Source organism: Exophiala spinifera (assembly GCF_000836115.1).
Source record: "Exophiala spinifera strain CBS 89968 unplaced genomic scaffold supercont1.4, whole genome shotgun sequence".
Lineage (NCBI taxonomy): Eukaryota > Fungi > Ascomycota > Eurotiomycetes > Chaetothyriales > Herpotrichiellaceae > Exophiala > Exophiala spinifera.
In genome coordinates this window covers 2,614,630-2,633,533 of record NW_015622516.1, presented here as the reverse complement: position 1 = coordinate 2,633,533, position 18,904 = coordinate 2,614,630, and the positions used below count along the sequence as shown (strand labels likewise).

At 49.0% G+C, this 18,904-nt stretch overlaps 8 protein-coding genes across 8 annotated transcripts; 4 read left to right on the top strand and 4 right to left on the bottom strand.

Annotated features, from left to right (window-relative positions):
* Positions 1–1,997: 1,997 nt before the first annotated feature.
* On the bottom strand, positions 1,998–2,724 carry PV08_06153 (uncharacterized protein; the record flags this gene model as incomplete). Its single annotated transcript, XM_016380491.1, has 2 exons — positions 1,998–2,239; positions 2,298–2,724. The coding sequence occupies 2 exons, from the start codon at positions 2,722–2,724 to the stop codon at positions 1,998–2,000; spliced, it is 669 nt and encodes a 222-aa protein (XP_016236318.1).
* Positions 2,725–4,982: 2,258 nt separating this feature from the next.
* Positions 4,983–5,900, bottom strand: PV08_06152 (uncharacterized protein; the record flags this gene model as incomplete). Its single annotated transcript, XM_016380490.1, has 1 exon — positions 4,983–5,900. One exon carries the CDS (start codon positions 5,898–5,900, stop codon positions 4,983–4,985), a length of 918 nt encoding a protein of 305 aa, XP_016236317.1.
* A 758-nt stretch (positions 5,901–6,658) lies between these two features.
* PV08_06151 (uncharacterized protein) lies at positions 6,659–7,458 on the bottom strand (the record flags this gene model as incomplete). The annotated part of the gene is made up of 2 exons (XM_016380489.1): positions 6,659–7,397; positions 7,451–7,458. 2 exons carry the CDS (start codon positions 7,456–7,458, stop codon positions 6,659–6,661), a joined length of 747 nt encoding a protein of 248 aa, XP_016236316.1.
* Positions 7,459–8,684: 1,226 nt separating this feature from the next.
* On the top strand, positions 8,685–9,381 carry PV08_06150 (uncharacterized protein; the record flags this gene model as incomplete). The annotated part of the gene is made up of 3 exons (XM_016380488.1): positions 8,685–8,808; positions 8,925–9,092; positions 9,143–9,381. 3 exons carry the CDS (start codon positions 8,685–8,687, stop codon positions 9,379–9,381), a joined length of 531 nt encoding a protein of 176 aa, XP_016236315.1.
* Positions 9,382–10,506: 1,125 nt separating this feature from the next.
* Positions 10,507–12,253, top strand: PV08_06149 (uncharacterized protein; the record flags this gene model as incomplete). The annotated part of the gene is made up of 4 exons (XM_016380487.1): positions 10,507–10,688; positions 10,753–10,913; positions 10,972–11,935; positions 11,989–12,253. The coding sequence occupies 4 exons, from the start codon at positions 10,507–10,509 to the stop codon at positions 12,251–12,253; spliced, it is 1,572 nt and encodes a 523-aa protein (XP_016236314.1).
* An 891-nt stretch (positions 12,254–13,144) lies between these two features.
* PV08_06148 (uncharacterized protein) lies at positions 13,145–14,360 on the bottom strand (the record flags this gene model as incomplete). The annotated part of the gene is made up of 7 exons (XM_016380486.1): positions 13,145–13,225; positions 13,296–13,435; positions 13,493–13,723; positions 13,785–13,925; positions 13,992–13,999; positions 14,055–14,267; positions 14,317–14,360. 7 exons carry the CDS (start codon positions 14,358–14,360, stop codon positions 13,145–13,147), a joined length of 858 nt encoding a protein of 285 aa, XP_016236313.1.
* Positions 14,361–15,587: 1,227 nt separating this feature from the next.
* Positions 15,588–16,678, top strand: PV08_06147 (uncharacterized protein; the record flags this gene model as incomplete). Its single annotated transcript, XM_016380485.1, has 2 exons — positions 15,588–15,651; positions 15,702–16,678. 2 exons carry the CDS (start codon positions 15,588–15,590, stop codon positions 16,676–16,678), a joined length of 1,041 nt encoding a protein of 346 aa, XP_016236312.1.
* A 683-nt stretch (positions 16,679–17,361) lies between these two features.
* On the top strand, positions 17,362–18,701 carry PV08_06146 (uncharacterized protein; the record flags this gene model as incomplete). The annotated part of the gene is made up of 3 exons (XM_016380484.1): positions 17,362–17,655; positions 17,713–18,517; positions 18,580–18,701. 3 exons carry the CDS (start codon positions 17,362–17,364, stop codon positions 18,699–18,701), a joined length of 1,221 nt encoding a protein of 406 aa, XP_016236311.1.
* Positions 18,702–18,904: the final 203 nt, after the last annotated feature.

The following is an 18,904-nucleotide window of genomic DNA, read 5'->3' as shown; positions in this document are numbered from 1 at the left end:
GTTGGGTGTTTTCTTCGAGCTTTCAAGCACGGTACCCTTCCTTTAGACTAGACCTTGTGATCTGGCGAGGGCCTGAGAGCATGTTGTTGAAAGAGGCGTTCCGACGTTCATTTACTATTAGGTACGGATACAGACGACAGGCACGGAATTAAGTTGTTAACATAGGTTAGGTAGGTACTAGGTACAGAAGTATGTAATGGTTTCCCCCTCGAGTAAAACTCTTAAGCGTCCGTGCCGTACACCGCACGTGGACCGCAGGCGAGACATTTATAACACACGGATTTATGTATGGAAAGTTTGGACAACAATAGGAGTGGGGGATAGGCCTATTGGTGCTGATGTTGAGCAGTTGGAGTTGGGCACCGAAAGAGCCATTCACATCAACAGGGCCAAGAGCGGTGTTGAAGGCGTCGAGCAGCTCACCAGCGCTGGTGTCGACGGGTATACTGGAGTCGTTCGCGTATTGATGAGAGAATGAATGGTACTATGTTGAGCCTGTTGTACGTAATAGTTGCGAAGCGGGCATGTGTTGCCGTGAGAGTGCTCTAGTCTTTCTGCAAGTACCAGGAATGATTGCTCAAACACGCCGCTTTGGCAGCAAGGTTTTGGGGACGCACAGTAACCTCTAATACCGGAAGAAGTTGGTTAACTGGTTTTTCGCCGCACATTGTTCTCGGGTGGCGTTTGAAGTCGTGGCTCATACCCGGTACGAGTCGGACAAAAAGTTCCTTGGAATCTGGTTGAGAAAGTCAAATCCATCACCAGATTCCATAGCGGGGCAAGGCTGGCGCTGAATATCCCCATGCCATAACCGCGGCTTGCGTCGACACCAGAGTTCTGATAGAATCTGAGAGAAGTGTCGACCTTGACTGCGATGTATCGGCCTCTCCTGAAGGCATTAAACGTCCAGCGTCAACGCAACTAGATCATGTTGCTCTTTGGTCCTGTGAATGAGTTAAAGGAAGGGAGAAGAGTGAGAAAGCGGACTCAACAAGAATCAGAGTACTAGGAACTGGCACCACCAGCATTGGCGGCGTTTCCCATCACCCATGCTTTAGCATTCAGCCTGGGTAAACCCCAGAGACGGATGATGTCCCTCAGGCCCCCCGGTCCAATCCCTTGCTGAAGCGCCAAAGAGTCCATGAAACTAAAGTAGCCCGGGCGAGAGAAAAGTAGCCGTCGAAGATCATCCAGTCCACTGTCCAACACGTAGTGCTATCAACGGACCCGCGATTCCCAAAAAGATGGCAAGAACCCGAAGCGCTTTGGCCGGTGATCCGCCATTGATCCGCCATTGGATTGGAAACGCGTGAAATATGCTGGGCGTCAGGCATAGAGGACGGTGGGAAGGTAGAAGGAGAAAGCCAGCGGGTAGGGAACTCAATGAAGGGCTCGGGACCACGGCGGCATCTCTCCATCTCTCCCGCAGCGATGAGCATGCTCCTCAGGGGCCTCTTGATCCGCTAATTGGGCGTAGTGACATTGCCGGGCGAAGACTGGAACGTGGGTGTCAAGTGAAATCCATGGTGGCCTTTATTGTAAGTACCGGATTCGCCCACCCACCTTCATGCAATCTCAATTTGCCCCTGTGGCGGATACACAGTGTATGGTCACAGTCGAGCATGGCATCCTGACTCCTATAACTCCGACAACCTTGCCGCCACAGTTTCTGTAAGAGCTCATGGTGTGGTGGTATTCCTGTCACGCAATGGGATGGTGTTGTGCTTTGGGATCAAACAGAACATATTGAGGAGTCTGACCTTCATGACTAAGAAGGAGATATCTATCTGGTATATCGGCAAAAGGAGCGAATCTTTTCCTTCCCAGGGAGGCTCTTTTCGCCGCCGCACAAAAGGCCGTAAGAAGCTCATCGAGTGTAGTCGGGCGCCGATCGATCGAGAGATACTCTTGACAGAGAGAAAGTCTTGTTGTGAAGGTCATGATATAGTATCCTGGAAGGGAATACAGCATCACTTCCTGCTTCGTTCCACTCTTCGCTACGGATCTTTCCGCATGACCGCCAGCACAAAGTCAGCATCCATGCCCCAGTCTCGACAATTAATCGTCAAATCCTCAATGTGCTTGAACCCATGGCTGCTATAAGTCGACATGGCTGCGGGTACGGCTTCGAGATACGCAGGTGCTCCTTCCTTCTTGGCCTGTTCTATGCCCCATTGCAGGAGCATGCCGCCCGCACCTCGTCTTCGCAAGTCAGTTCTTGTAACCAGCGTGGTCAGCACTGATCTACCATCAGCCCTGGGACCTCGCCAGAATTATATGCCCGTTGGGAAACTTACCCCACGCAACACCGCGATTGATATAATCAGGGCGGCGGTCGAGCAATGCTTCGAGAAGCCCGGCGTGAAGCAGTCCGTTCAAGCCTTGGGGGAATTTCGGGGAGCTCCCGGGCGGGGCGAAGACATCGATCTCGGTATACTTGTCCTCGAGGGGATACCCATCGGAGTATCTATGCCAGCGTGCCAACGACACAATCTCGCCTGTGTTGGCGTCCTCGACTTTCATAAATCGCGTGGTTGGATCATTGTGAAACTGCCATCGTTGCTGCCCAATGCTCCACTCGTTTCGACGGGCCGTTTCATCCGGGGAGGAAGTTGGCCAGGTTGCGAGGACGAGCGGTGCTGCGAGCGTCCCTCCTGTCTCGTCGGTGTACTTGAGCATTCGGTCAAAGTCAGCGTCCACGACGGCGGCCACGTCGAAGGCCATGTTTGGTGGACGATTATCATAAATAGGTTTTGGAAAGAAGGTAATTGTAGTACGAAGGACTATCACGGAGGGTTGAGGCCTGAGGACGCGACAATAGGTACGCACATTGGGGGCCTCAATGATGAGGAGGCCTTATGATAAGCCGGATCCGCGTCAGAATAGGTCAAACCGTGAGAGGTATCTGGATCCACTTCGGACTCATGCTTGTCTGATAGGTAACTGTCGGCATACCGGTATACTGGGGCCATTATTGATTCTACGATATCCAGTATCACTAGCCGTCCTCCCGGCTTTTGGCGCCATCCTAGTGGCTGCCGAATAAAGCGTTGCGAGTTCAGGTTTTCTCAATGCTCTTCTTGAACAGTCTTCTGACCTGGATTCCATGGCATTTCTCAGGGTCTTCGGCACTTTGGTTATCCGCAGCGAGCGTTCAGGCCACATCAGGTATGCAATGTCCGTCGGCATGCCCGTCGGATTGCGCCTAGTGCTTACACATCAGAACCCAGCGAGAGGCGATTCGCCCTGCGATTCGCTCTCCTGAGAACTTGCTGTTATCTTGCAAGGTGTTGTATATAGCACTTAGTGGAAAGTGAGACCAATAACGCAACCCTCTCTACCTTTTCCAGAGACGGCATTCAATACATATATTAGGCAGCGAGACTAGTTATTTCTGGCATTTCTACGCATGGTCGTAAAATACTTCTATTAGTTACTGTACCAGTGGCGAGCAAGAATCTAAAGAAACGGCATTCTTGCTGAGGTGCCATCTTTCCGCATATTGCGTAGATTTCGGCATATAAATACCTGGCTACTAGGTGCCTCTGCAGAACCGGCAATGTTCATGTGTCTCGATCACCGGGTGCCCATGCATCTGCAGAGTATTCCATCTTTTTGATATTATCGACGTGCACAGTAAATACTATACCCACAACCGCTAGAACTTGGGAGGTTTTACTGGTGAGGTATAGTACTTTGTATAAAGTAGCTATTCATACGCTTCGAATAGTGAAGTGGGGTTCTATGTTGTCTTCGCTCGCTTCCAAGCTTCCCGGCCGTTTTATTAACTCGAGAAACTGAGCTGGCGTGGTCTGTGAATTTTGTCGACTCTGAAACGATCCTGGTCGTGCCGTTTCACTTTATACTAGGCGTTTCATTTTCTTGATGGCCTGTTCCTCGGCCAAGATGCATGATGCAAGCGCCTTAACGTCATCACGGGTCTCTCTGTCGAAACCGCTGCCTTTCCGTCAATCGAGTTGGGCTCATTTCGACCAGGTTCTTTGCTTCCACAGTTAAGATCACGCCCGCTCAGGATCACTTTTGATGTAAGTAAACGATAAGCCCAGCCCTAGAGGGGTTTGTTCGGGCTTTAAGGTAAACCAGCAGGAGCCAAGGCCGAACCAGGTGTAACCTAACTAGTGGTGTTAGAAGTAGCGCCGTTAGGCTTTTACTGATCTTTAGCTCGAACTAGTGGAGATGCCTGAAGGAGAGAAAATCTCGGAGTTACGGACAGCAGAAAGGATTAAAAGTTTGAAGGATCGCAGGATAGATAGATTAGAAGACCAAGTGAGTCACGACGCTTGAGCTGTCGCGTCCTTTCTGACAAAATGTTCGTACACTTTTGGCCTTTTGCTCGCTTATTCCCCCCCTCGGCGACCTGGTGCGGAGCGAACCCTAACCCTAATGCTTTAAGTAAACACCTAGGTCTGTAACCCTAACCGATCCCTCGATCTTTCGTCATAAGTAATCAGCTCACCACTTGAGAATCAGGAAGTGCGGCAATACTTATAGTGTTTAGAGATTAGATAGAGGTGAAGGACCGTTCACCAGAGCTAGGATATAAGGAAGGGCATATAGACTCATGGATTTGGGAGTCACAAGCTGAGTACAGTTCTGTAGTGTAACTTCAGTTCTCTCCAAAAACTAAACCAGCGGTGTGATTACACCAATCTGTTCATTATGATTCCTACGCCTCCTTATGGACCTACACAAGCTATCACCAAATCCCTGAAGGGCCAAATTATTGTCTGTCCTGACATCGCTACTTTGTATGCAGACTGGGAAGTGAATCTGCACCAAGACTATCCTGTAGTTCCACGGGAGTTGGAAGTCTGGCTTGATAAATAACATTCACATGACTTCATATGTAGAAATAACTGCGATGAACACTTTTGCTTTTATGTCTTCTGATCGATTCTCCCCATGAACGCCTTCTACAGGCTGGGGACTCTTTGAAAAGAAGACGTTCTGGCATTGTCTCCTCACAATAGTCCTCTCTTCCCTATTGGCAACCATTCTTCCAATTCTCGACCAATTTCATGAGGATAATCCTCTTGCACGTAATGCGATCCATTGCCGAGATAAACTGTCCTGATATTCCGGAATTGTTCTTGAAATCTTCTTGCACGAACTTCACCGACAAAGACGCCAGGGTTGACCCAGAAGAGCAGCTTTGGCAGCTCGCTTTCAGACAGGAATGCCATGTACTTCTGCGCCTTCTCCCACGTTTCCGGGGGCTGACCCGCAATGGGCAGTTCATTCGGAAATCTATATACCGGTTCCCTCCACTCTGGCTTGAGGAATGGTCTCCGGTACTCGAGCATCTCTTTGTCTGTAAGGGGTCGGACGACGCCGGACTGAAGGACTCTTTCGACGAAGAGATTCTGGTCTATCAGCAGAGTTCGGCCGAGCTGGGGGTCTCGGAACTTTGTGAACATTTCGACAAATTGTGGACGGAACTCTGCCCAGCTGTCCGACGGAGGTAGAAACTCCATGAAGGCGACACCTGCCACACGGGCTTCGTGACGGCGAGCCCAGTCGAGGCCTAGGGCGGATCCCCAATCGTGAACAACCAGGACCACCGTCTCATTGGGCACGACACTTTCCATGAATGCGTCCACGTATCTTTGGTGATCGGAAACACGATAGGGTAGAGTGGGAACCTTTTCAGAGTCGCCGAAACCAATCAGATCCGGCGCAATGCATCGGGCTTTCCCAGACACGTAGGGAATGATATTTCGCCAGAGATATGAAGATGTGGGGTTGCCGTGGAGGAAGACGACTACGGTCGATCCCACTGTACCGGTGTCGACGTATGCCATTTCAGAGCCCAAGACCTTTACTTTGAATTTTTTGAATGGGAAGGCTGACGATATCGGCTGCTTTGCAGAGGTTTCCATAATGTCACGTTTATACTGTGACTTGAATCAGTTATTCCACTGTCCAGAGCTTCCAAATAGGCGCTTCGCTGTCTTTTGGATTTATATGAAGATTTAATCCTTTTGTTGCCCAAGGTGCCTCACTGTCCACATATTTATTTTACAAAGGGGCTAGAATCTTTTGGCTATCTATTTTACTAATCACCGGCTCAATGTACAAAGAGGAGTAATCCATAAAGACAAAACAAGGAAAGGAAACCACGGATTGAGCCAACACTGAAGGCTCATGAGCTTCGTCAGTCTTCTCTGATATAATAACTAATCAAAATGTCTGGAAAGCGATTGTTGGGCCACCCTCGATCGCACCCGGAGCTAGTCTCGACACATTCTACATCCATAACGAATGTGATTACTTAACATTGGATTCACCACCGGATAGATCTTCCCCAACATCGCTGTCACAAAACACTGGAACCCGTCATCTGAGCCAGATGGGAGCCCAGAAGAGACACTATGAGCAGAGCATCTCTGTAGACTAGAGACTGGGAATTATACGTAAACAAGACAGGGACCCGCTAGGGTTCGCCAACTGGAATCAATCTTACGAGGGCAGTATCTTCTCACTTCACTCAAGCGAGGTGTCTATGCTGGTAGAACCCTTCAGGGACAATGATACCGGATTAGATTTCGGAGATCGTCCTCTACTAGGGGCTCTCTTGATCGATTTTGTGCTCGGGCTCGAAGGAACCGAGTATGGATTAGCAAGATCCGAGTTCCCCTTACAAAGTTGAACCGCCCCCGATCTCGCCTTTCAGTTTCACTTGGACATCCTTCATCTGTATCACAAATGCACACATATGCGAGACACCGGCGTCCCTCATCCCCACATAACGAAAAGTCGGCACAATAAGTTTGCCGAATGATTTATGATCGAAGCACAGGTGAGCTGCTGATGGAGAATTGATGATTTCGACATTGTACTCCATCCGCCGCAATCGATATCCCTGGTCGAAGAATAAATTCTGACTCTTCGAATGTGTTATGAAATCGTCTGGAAACTCGACATTGAGGACTCTCCATCGTTCTCCGTTCGGTCGCTCATGGGTCTCCAGCTCTCTAGTTTTGAATCCAGGCATCCGAAAGCAGAAAGGCATCGCCAAATAGTACTGGAATGCGTAGCCGACGAAGTAGATCAGATTATGCTCATCCCATGGTGTTGTCTGAGAGTAGCCACGAAACCCGTCTCGTGGGTTGTCCCTGATACTCAACGGTTCTTGAGAATCAAGCGGGCCTACTTCTGTCCTCGAGGGTGTGTAAACGCCACGAATATTCCCGAACTTGTGAAAGACGACTTTGCTCTGCTTTGTGTCGATCGTGAGACTAACTTCATGGATCCCCGGAAATCCTCTACCCTCAAGCGCTGGGCCAGAGAAATAAAAGTCCACAGCGATGGACTGAATGCTCTCCCAATATTTCTGCCCACCATTCGCCTCGATCAGTCGCTCAATCAGCTCGAATCTGCCCCAGATTTTAGAGAAATTCCAACCGATGCGAAGATGAAGGTCTCTTACTGGCTCATATTGCTCTCTCCGTAGGAGAGTTCCAGGTGGCAGAACGTATGCAGGCGTGGATAGCCGATATCTAACAGTCTGATAAATACCAAGATGGGGTTGGCTACCACGCTTTATCTATTGTTCTGCAAATCACCCGAGGCTCGGTAATCACGACAAATCGTACAACATCCTTGATGATGTGCCTGATGTCTAGATTATCCTATTTATAAGGGCCATGCGGTGCACTTCGTTCTGGTTGCCCCCGACACTTGAATGGTCTGACCGTGAGACAGATTTGTTCTGTTCGGCCTCAACAATTGACGCGCCCACGTATCTCTCGTCCGAGGCACTTCATCACATTCCGTTTACACTAATCGGATTGTCCGAGAGGACTTGGGGAGATATGCGAAGTAAGCGTGCTAATTGCAACCGGAAATGCGCTCTTTGGGATTCGATGGATAACTTTACTGTTCTGCCATAATGCATAAATTATCCTGATCGCCCACCGATGACTAGAGCTACGTTGATCACTGAACTTGCATAAACACTTAGTGATCTTGCCCTAATGCGTAACTTACTCTGATCATCATCAATGAGGAGTTGTTGAGCTGCGTTGATTACTGAGCTTGCATAAAGAACAAAAATGGAACTCGGACTCCATATCTACCCCACGGGCCACTATACCTAATCTGTGTTCGTTGGGATCAACCGTGGTAGGACATTTCCTAAGTAATTCCACGTGCCATTTAGCTACTATTTTCCGAGTGCTCGGACTATACGTCAGTGATTGGTCTTTCATTTTCCATCGCTGAGGCAGTCAGAGCTATGGGCGTGGTCTCTACTGACTCTACTATGGTAACCCTGTTTGGATAATGTTATATTTGAGGTGTGCGATACAAAGAAGCTGGAAATAGATCCAGAGCTAACCTGATCCCGTCTACTCACCATTGTGACTAGCTCCCCTGTTAATGTGGGCTATCCTTTCTGATAGATCTTGTCAAATGGGATGTGGAGCCAAGTTGGTTGAAAACTTGCCTCGCAATCTAGGGCCACAGCTGCTTGTATCTACAAGACCTCTATCCTACAAAATTGTTGAGTTCTTCTTTCACTTCGGGGAATCTGATTAATGATCAGGCTCAGTTAAGATGTTCCTCTTAGTATATCTAAGGGCGTGTACAATATCCTTGAGTGGATGAAAATCGTCACCCTCAATCTTGTCTCGTCATTCAGATTCACCAAACAGACCACCACTATGGCCACCGTCCGAAGCAAGATTGAACGTCTACTCGAAAAGAATGTGGAATATTCACGAACGTATCCCGGAACGTTCACACTCAAACAGTTGCAGGCTGCCCCGGGCCCGAAAGTTATGCTTCGTACGTCTGTCGACCAGCGCCTGTGGCCTCTCTCATGGAGGCGGCCAAGGGCGTGACCTTCCGTTCGCATGAGTTGATTTTCAACACTCAAAATGTCACAGGCTAATCATTCTCAGTGACCTGTCTGGACCCCCGATGTGTCCCAGAGAACTTCTTTGGGCCAGGTCTATTTGCCAGCTCCTTTCGTAACGCAGGTGGTCGGGTTACTGAGGACGCCATTCGATCCATTACAGGACTGCGTGCTCTTGTCGGAATGAAAGGAGTAGCTGTGGTCCATCACACTGGTCGTGAACATTTTACTGATAACTGGTCTTAATGCTAACCGGATGCATAGATTGTGGCGTGAGCCATATTACAGCGGAAGAGGTTCGTGAATTTATCAAACCTGGAGGTCCAGGAGCTGCGGTGGAAGTTGAAAACATTGATTATCAATTTTTCACAGAGGAAGGATTCGAAGAAGCACTCAAAGAGGATGTGAGAAAGCTCAGAGCACTGAAAAGTCTTGCAGGCATGGAGATATATGGATTTGCAATGGATACCCAGACCGGTCTCGTCCGGGAGGTTACCGTGTGAGCATCTTGTTCATACCGTTCATGGCACCATGCTGATGGTGATTCAGGAATGAAGGTTCAAAGATATAGGTAGCCCAGAGGGAACTGGGAGAGATCACCCTCATAATTGGCTAAGGAAGCACAAAGAGCAGGTGAATCGGTGGATTGCTCGACGCATCGTAGAACATGGCACCGACAAGCCAGAAATTTACGTGGCATGTTTAGCTAGGGTGTAGCCTTTGCTTCTACAAAAATCGTCTAGTTCACATCGTTGGAATTTCTATCGTTTGCCTTTGGTATTGTGTCAATCGCTACGGCGCACAGGCAGGTACAGCTCTAACGTTATTACTGTACTTACCTAGCCTAATAGTGAACAACGAGTCTCGAGGACTGCAAAAAAGGTCAAATCAAATAAATTGGTCTTTTTTGTTTTGCCAGCATTTCCACAGCTATTGTATAATTAGGAACCATCCCGCAACATACGCCAAAGGTTATGATGAACACGTGTCGCTGAGATCAACTCACCCACCACGAGGGAGCGATTGTGACCGGCGGACGAAATAGCACGAGGACGGACGAAGCTTTTGGGAACCCTGAAGCATACAGGTGAGGAGACGCAAGGTACATAGGCAAGCGAGAAGAGAGGTACCAGTGGTTGTCCAATTATGTAATGTTGGAGCTTTCTCTTCGTCTTCATCAACTTGATCAGTGATCAAACTTTTGGTATGGAAAACTGGCAAAATTTGATATTCTGGGACGCTTCACTCACGGCTCTCGCTTCTCGGCTTCGAGATTTCCCGTCCGTCTCATCTCATCCGTCTCCCATCTCGGGTGACACGGTAGCTTGCATTACGATTGGGCAGCAATCAATCGAGACAGTCGTGGCCGTGAGCCAACCCCTTTCGTCGACCAATACTAATCAATTGTTGAAGCAGCTTTAAGAATATATGGTGTTCAGAACTAACACAGAGTATCTTGCTAACTGCGAGATCGTGATTCGTGCTTCTGTCCTGGAGACTCAAAGATATACAAGGTCAAGCTATTATACATAGTCACGCGTGGTGCCTCTTTGACGAGTGCCACTGCTACAGCAATCGTTTTATCCCAATCTTGGTTTGGAGTTCCAAACTTCCAGCGCACCTCAGCTATGACCTCGCAACCATTCGCAGCCTCGTCAATAGGCCTCGACAATATGAAGCTCCCAAGCGATCTCGAGCAAATCTCTGGTCTGACCGTACAGCAAACCAAAGCAGGATTTCCAACGCTAGTTGTGTCCTTCGAGGGGCCCAATGACCCCATGAACGCGCAGAATTGGTCTGCTAGTAAGAAGTGAGTACATTATGGGGAAACTTGCAAGATATTGCACTTTTTGACATCGGATTTGTCTTTGCAGGTTGAGAAATTTCCTTGCGTATAGCTACCCTTGCTTTGTCACTTCCTTCTCATCAGGTGCGCTTTCTCCAGCCACCGGACAGATAGCGAAAGATTTCCATGTCTCCCCGGAAGTCGCCTTGCTCTCTACCACTACGCTCTTCCTTCTCGGATACACCGGAGGTATGTCTGCCTTTATTCTCATTGAGGCAGAAATCTGTTAACACTAGGCGTAACCTAGGCCCGTTTGTCTGGGGCCCATCCTCGGACTATTATGGACGCAAAATACCTATGATGATTTCCGTCTTTGGTGCACTTTGCTTCGGCGCCGGAGCCTCATCCGCGAAAGACTATCAGACGTTATCCCTATGTCGATTCTTCCAGGGCGCTTTTGGCAGCTGTGGCATTGTCATTCCCATGGCGGCTTTTGCAGATATGCTCAATCCGGAGTTTTGTGGGTACGCCGCCATTGTTTTTGTTTTCATCGTGCTATCGGGGCCTCTGATCGCCTCGCCTATCTCGGGATTTACTGTCGACAATGACTCACTCAACTGGAGGTGGTGTTCATGGTGGACCGTGTTTGCTAATGCACTGGCTCTTGTTTGCATGAGCTCTGTGGTCGAGTCCTACACTCCTTACCTCCTTCAGCAAAAAGCACTGAAACTCCGACATACCACTGGCGAATTTTCCATTCATGCACCACTCGATGAGAACAAACGCAGCCTGAAGCAGGTGCTCAAGATGCTTGCCACTCTTCCCTTTATCATGGGCGCGAAAGAACCTATTCTCGCTTTGATTAGCATTTACCTAGCGTTTGTATACGCTCTGGTTTATGTGTTCCTCATATCCTATGATCTCGTCTTTATCGACGGCTATCATATGTCTAGCGGTGTTGGCGGTCTCACCTTGCTGTCGCTGGTTCTGGGTTGTGGCTTGGGAGTAGCGGCGAGTATTCTGGATCAACGTCGCATGTTCCACAAAATGGCGTCGAATGGCGGACTCATGATTCCAGAATGGAGGATGCCACTGTGCAGCGCAGGCGCGGTGGCATTTGCCCTCGGTCTGTTTTTCTTCGGTTGGACGGGTGCCTATCCTGACCACATCCACTGGATTGTACCCGTCACCAGCGGACTGGTGACAGGTTTTGGCCTGTTGGTCATCTCTTACTGCATGTTCTCATTCATCATTGACGTCTACAAGATCAAGTAAGTCCAACCAAGTTCATAGCTTCATTCTTCCCTGCTAACTTCGACGCAAGCTCAGGGCCTGCCCTGGCAATGAATGCGATTGTTCGGAGCTCACTGGGGGCAGGATTTCCACTGTTCGCAAGACAGATGTTTGAAAATCTTGGGATACAATATGCCAGCACCCTTCTTGGGTGTCTGGCTGCAGTCATGATTCCAGTGCCGTTCGCCTTTTGGAGATGGGGACCTCGTATTCGCGCGAGGAGCACGTTCGCAATGGCTAGTCCGCCTTCAGATGCCATAAAGGCTGAGAATAGAGGAATGAGAGCAGATAATTAGGCTGGGTGAGTCCGATCGCAATTTCCAGGGCGAAGACAGCGCTGGAAAGGGAGTTATGGGCCTGAGCCTCCGAGAAGATCTACCATTGCATGCGGCACCACTTCGACATACTCAGAGGAGACGACCCCATACATCTGCGTGAGCTTGTGGCCGGTTTCATTAATATCAAGACTAATTACATAGGTTATAATATAGATTCGCTGCGTTTAACGAGAAGAACACGGTGAACTACCACTGCGCGTGGACCAAAATTTGGCTTCGAAAATCGATAGAATGCTATGAAGGATCAAAATCTCTGAGATAGCTATGACTCTGTAGTAGTAGCTCCCGCATTCCTAACCTAGCTTCATTTTGTGATTACGCAATAAACAAAAAAATATCGTGGCGATGACAATAATCCTAACACAGACGTCTCACTGTGACGACGTGATTTCAACTGATCTGGAGAGAATCTCGACGCTGTGGTCCTAGACAAGCTTCATGTTGAGTGGACCCCAAGGCATCACTGATCAAATTTAGTTGCAATCAGGAAACACTTTGTTTCGCATCGCAAATCCTTCAGGATCCACACTACTTGGAAGGGGCAAAATGATATTTGTGGGTGCATGCGAATATACCTTAGACATGCCACTAATAACAATCGCTAACCCATCTTCCACTCTGCACAAGCTATTGCCCTCATTGCGTCCTCCGACTGTTGAATTAGGTAAATGGAGCTTCGATATCTCGAGAAGTCTGAGTATGCTTACTGTAGAGTAGTTATGGCATTACAGTAGAGTCAAAACCCGGCTCCGACTCAATGAAATCTTGTGGTGTACGCAATTGAACCCCGTTATAGTGCAGCAGATTGTAGTTCTAGTTGGCTTTCTATGCAAACATTGCATGCTGGAGCTAGGCTTCGATGTGGGATGCACGCTTCGCAAGCTCCCCCCGATGTTGTTTGAGTCCCGTCATAGTTCTCATGATGGGATCCTGGACAGAATTGTTGTCAATAACGGGATAAACAAGGAGGCAGGCGTATGCTCGAGAAATTCGAACGTACATAAATCCACTTAGGTCCATAAGACTCCAGAAACCATGAAATACTCGCCATGGTACCCTTGTATATCTCACGCGCAGGATTCGCCACGAGAAGAGATTTGACCACTCTTTTTGCGAATACTGCAGGGGCTTGCACAGTTTCTGTACCTGATATTAGAGTTCCGACTATCAAACAGTAGTTTTAGACCAGATGCGCACCAGCCTCTCGAGCTCGTTTCACCAGGGCAGGTTCGAGCGGTTTGTAGATGGACGACTCCGGTAGAGTGGGAATCGAGATCAAAGAGCTACTGACCCGTCCGGTCACTAGCTCTACCACTCTGACGTCCAAAGGTTCGAGTTCCAGGCGGAGCGTATTAGAGTACTGCGACAGTGCAGCTTTGGATGCGTTGTATGCAGCAGTCATCGGGTGCGGCATAGCTCGAACCATACCTGTGTGGCCGGATGAGTGCCGGTTAACATTTCAAAAGCTTCGGTAGAGATGGGCACCTACTTCCATGATTGACGATAACACCTTTTGCGGCGATCAACAATGGGCTGAATTGCCTATTCATTTCCATAACACCAAAGAGATTGACATCGAACATGGCCTTGATCGCTTTCAAATCGGTTTCAATGGCTGGAGATTCGAGCCCTGTTCAAATTAACTTCCGTTCTCTTTGTCTTAGGATACCGACGGTGGGTGCCCCCAGCGACTCACATTGACCACTGCCAATTCTAAAGTCAGCCAGTAATCTCAAATCGGAACAGTCATCTCACATACGCGTTGTTGATTAAGATGTCAAGCTTGCCGCCTGTCCGCCTGCTCACCTCATCACGAGCTTTTGCTATCGACTCTGGGCTGGCCGGATCCAGCTCGAGGGGTTCCACGCCCACGACTCCCGATAGCGAGTCAACAGATCGGGAGCCGGCGAAAACTCTCAGACCTTGAATGCGTAGTTCGTCTACCAGAGCTTTGCCTATGCCGGACGAGCACCTATATCAATAGTCAGAAATGTAAGATGTCACTTCCAAGCAGAGCTCACCCCGTAACCAAGACGCTGCGTCTTTTGTCTTTGTGCACTGCCATTTTTGCCTAAAAGTCGAGTTCAAGATAGAATTGACGGCTGATCAACAGCCCTCATTATAAAGGATGGAGGCACTTCGATATGCACCATGACTTTGCCCAATTAGGTGTAGGCAATGCCAAGATGACTGATCGTGGAGAGCTCAGATGTGCGCTTCTTGATAGTCGAGGCTACAATGATCACAGCTTTGGTCGTACTGATTATCAGTGATCATTCGTGAGCAATGCTCTGAGAGTAAACAGTCCGTACGAAGTAGGACTTCTCATCTGCTCGGTCTGCGCCTATTGTGATGAATGATTTCTTTCGATCAATCAGATGGTATTGCGTACGCCATCATTGCAAACCAACCCTGATCAATGAATATTTCGAGCTATGTGTCGTGTAGTAGAGCGTCTAACGTCCAGAGAGGTCGCCGAGGACGCTGTGTACACGGAATTCCACCTTTCCGGACCTCACCAGCTTCAGTGGAAAACCGATCGATTACTCTCCGCAGCGGAACCGGTCTCCTGCGACTAGCATTTCATTGCAAATCGGCCCTTGTGCAGTTCCATCCGGACATTTCTCTGTGGTGTCCTCTTAGCACAAAATGTGACTCTCTACATGGGGAGTTTAGGTTCCTGTCCCCAATGTCATCTGAATTCCTTCGCACTGGTGTAAGACCTGGACGCAAACAGCGGCCTTGGTCTGCACCTGGCTTAATTCAGAGCCTGAGGTCTGTGCGAAATTTTCCTTGTGGGAGTTAATCTGTTAGTCTTTGACTATGTGAAGAACATTACACCAAGCGGTCTCTGTCTCTATACAGAAAACACAGGATTGGCTTTCCAGTCTCCGAGGCCGGCTAGAAATAATGTACCGCAACTTCTTGGTCTTTCTATCTCTTCCATCGTCTATAGATATTGTTCAAGCACCATCAACTGTACATTTTCTGACCCAACATTATACCGCCTTGGTCCGTCACGGCTCATGCATCACATGGCCCGGACAGAAAAGTCGGACGAACAACCAGATCGTTCACTAATCAGCGCCTTCTCGCTCGACATGAGTAGCCAGCATTAAGTGACAGCAGATGTTTCGTGATCACCGACGTTGTACGAGCCTTTCCAAGATTCCTGCTTACCAACTGCGACCTGAATCGCACTATCAGAGCGGTACATCTAGAGTCAGGAAGCCCCCCGCAGAGAGAAAACACCAGATGTACAGTTAAAGTACTTTCACTGACAACAGACGCTATGGCCGCGAGAAAAGTCTTGGTTATCGGTGGTTCGGGAGCCCAAGGAATACCCATTGTGAAAGGTCAGTCGCTCCGCCTACATGCTACTCCTGGAAAGAACTGACACCGTCAGAACTGTCCAAATATCCTGAGTATTCTGAAATCAGAATTATCACTCGGGATCCGGATTCCAAAAATTGTAACCTGCTGCTTGGTTACAGGGGTGTAACGGTCTCAGTCGGGGCTACCGACAATGAAGATGACCTCCGAAAGGCTCTGGCGGGAATCGACCTCGTCTTCTGCAACATTAATAGTTTCATTCTAGGCATCAAAAACGAGATTTACTGGGGTATCCGAATATTTGAGCTTTCAGTTCAGGCTGGTGTCAAGCACTTCATCTGGTCATCCCTTGACAATTTTATGTTCGACACAAAATACACGGACTCATTGCGGGCTGGTCACTATTACGGCAAAGCCGCGGTAGAGCAGTGGCTTTACTCTATCCCTCAAAGAGAAGACAGCACACGATGGTCCATTCTGACCACAGGGCCCTACGTGGAAATGCTCTCAGACCTCTGGGTTCCGAAGAGAGATGAGGATGGGACGTATGTGTTCGAGGTACCGATTGATGATGGCGCCATCCCGTTCGTGCACCTCGACGATCTCGGCCCTTATGTGCACTGGATCTTCTCTAACATCGATCAATCTGCCGGACTGAACCTGAAAGTTGCCATCGAGCATGTTCACCTCCACCAGATCCCCGAAGCGTTCACGAAGGTTACTGGAAAACCGGCAAAGGCAGTGTCCCCTTCACTTGAACATTGGTTCGCAAATGGAGCATTTGCGGACGTGGCAGAGCGTAAACTTGGTGCTTCGACTGCGGGACCAAACGACAATACTCTCTTGACATACCGGCAGAATTTCAGCAACTGGATCAGAATCTACCGCCAGTCGGCTGGCAATAAGGGCATTCTTCGCCGAGACTATTCGTTACTAGACAAGGTGCTGCCTGAAAGAGTCAAGACTCTCGAGCAGTGGATGAGAAAGGTGGAGTACACAGGTGAATGGAAAGAGGTCTTAAAGAACCGTCGCCGTGACCCATCTCTATAGGAGGTGTCCTACGGGTCGGAAACGGTATACCTAAGAGCGCTAGGTAGACAACAAATCTCTGTGGACGACAGCATAGGCACTTTAAGCCGCAGATTGCCCTCAATAAAGGCAATCGTCGTGCAAGGTATGAAGTTTCGAAGATGTATATGATGGCTGATACGTGTGGTCAAACCATAGAAGAGCCGTTCACAGTGCTGCCTGGATATAAATTGGTCAGCGAAGTATCCTGATGAGAGCAACTGCATGCTCAATTAAGCCCGCCTGAGAGTAGTTCCACGGCTCTTGCTGGTGCTGCATGATTGGGCTCGCCACGTGGAGAAGTGGACCCAAATGATCAAGGAGAAGTAAACTGTCTGTGGCCTTGTAGGTCCATGGTCAAGGCTGGCATAGATGACGGCAACTTGCCGATAAGAGGGGGTATCGGAAGTCCCAAGCTGTTCTTGCTGGAACACGGGGTTTGGATCAGTAATCGATGCTTGGAAAGTTGCGCCATTACGTAGAACCTTGCATTTCGCATCGATTACTCATCCATAACAAGGCTCCAGTGATCAACTCGGCTGATCAGTGAACTCGCATAAAAGGGATGACTGATCGCTGTCGTACTATCGCTCTTGGGCTCTCAATGCCAGGGCCACACTAACTCCCACGTAGAGGTGTCAATGTGATACGAGCCACGGTCAAAGATGCACTGGGACACTTCGGCAATGGGACTGGAAGTTGATGGCGCTCTACCCGACGTTGAGACCTTTGACTGGTCATCTCTTGATCTTGATGGGACATTTTCCGCTCCCGGCGATTATTCCGACCAGATCGTGGAGGAGCCAGCACTACAGCCGCTCCTTGGCGATACATCAAACTCAGGCAAAAAGACCGCCATTCATGGGACCAACGACAATGGCACTGTGATTGCAAAGTCCGTGGTTCGGAAGCCTCAAGTCCGGCAGAAGCAAGATGAGAAAACAACGTCTTCTCTTGAAGTAAGTTACTCCTGCTCCCATGGCTTGAGAGTCACTGAACTGACGTTGAGGCTTCAGCGACGTAGGGCACAAGTCCGCCTAGCGCAACGGGCATACCGGGAACGAGAAAAAGGCCTCGTAACGAGCTTGCGACAGGATGTCGACGACCTGAGAGCCCGCCTGCTCGGTATGCAGAGCATTGCGGACGACTGGTTCCGGTTGATATCCTCGATGCCAACCTTGTCTGAGGAGACCAAGCAACTAGTAGAACGGTTGTGGAAGAACGAATCCTGCCACCGATTGTCATTGCCCAGTAACATTATCGGGAATAACCTTGCCGTGAACCACGATCGTCGCACTCGCTCCACCAATCAGTTCAAGAACTCGGCCACTTATCCAACCCCCTTCTCATTGCGATTGCGGATAGATACTTTAAAGGGGGCGCATCGCTTAATCAGCGACCCCGGAACACCCTGCACGATACTCGTGGACAAGTTCCGCAATTGCATCTTCGTGTCGACAAGAGAAGAGATTAAACAGCGTTTAGAGATATTGATCAACGGCTCCGATGATGTCCCTGAGCCTCCGCGATATACCCTCTCGCAGCCAACCAACGAACACTGGCTTTCGGAATCGTCTATCCATAATCCTAAGATTGATAAACCAGACAATTTACGGGAAGATGACACATATATCGATCCGTCGGGTGTCCAAAAGTATTTGGCTGGCAAAGGATTGGCACTTGACCAGACCTCTTCCTATGCAGAATTCTCGGCGAAACCTAGCATAATGGAAGGTTCATCACTCAGTAAACGTCTTACTGTTTTTGATGAACTCTGCCAAAATCAAAAGGTTATGGTCAATATCAATAAGTTGCTTCGTGGTAAGTCACTGACTGCTTGCTGTATAATATTTCCAATGCCGCACTAAAATTGAAACGAAAAGCCATTGACAATTGTATGGAACTAGAGTTGGCCGCACGCATGGTCTGTCGATGGACTGGCCCGGGGATTCTGACGTCGGGGATCGATGAGGCTGTTCAATCAACCTTGCTGGCCGGTGGTTGAGACGAGGGCGGTTGTGGACAAACCGAGAACTGGCGAGAATAATCTGGGAGAGGAAATGATCAGGAGAACTAGTCAGCCTCCACTGCCACAAACTGTCGGCGCAGTTAAGGGTGAATGATGTCCTTCATCTCAAGCTGGCTTTTCTGCCTTGAACCACTCAACTCTTCTCAATAAAAACTTTGAGGATGGAGGTGGGGGAAAGC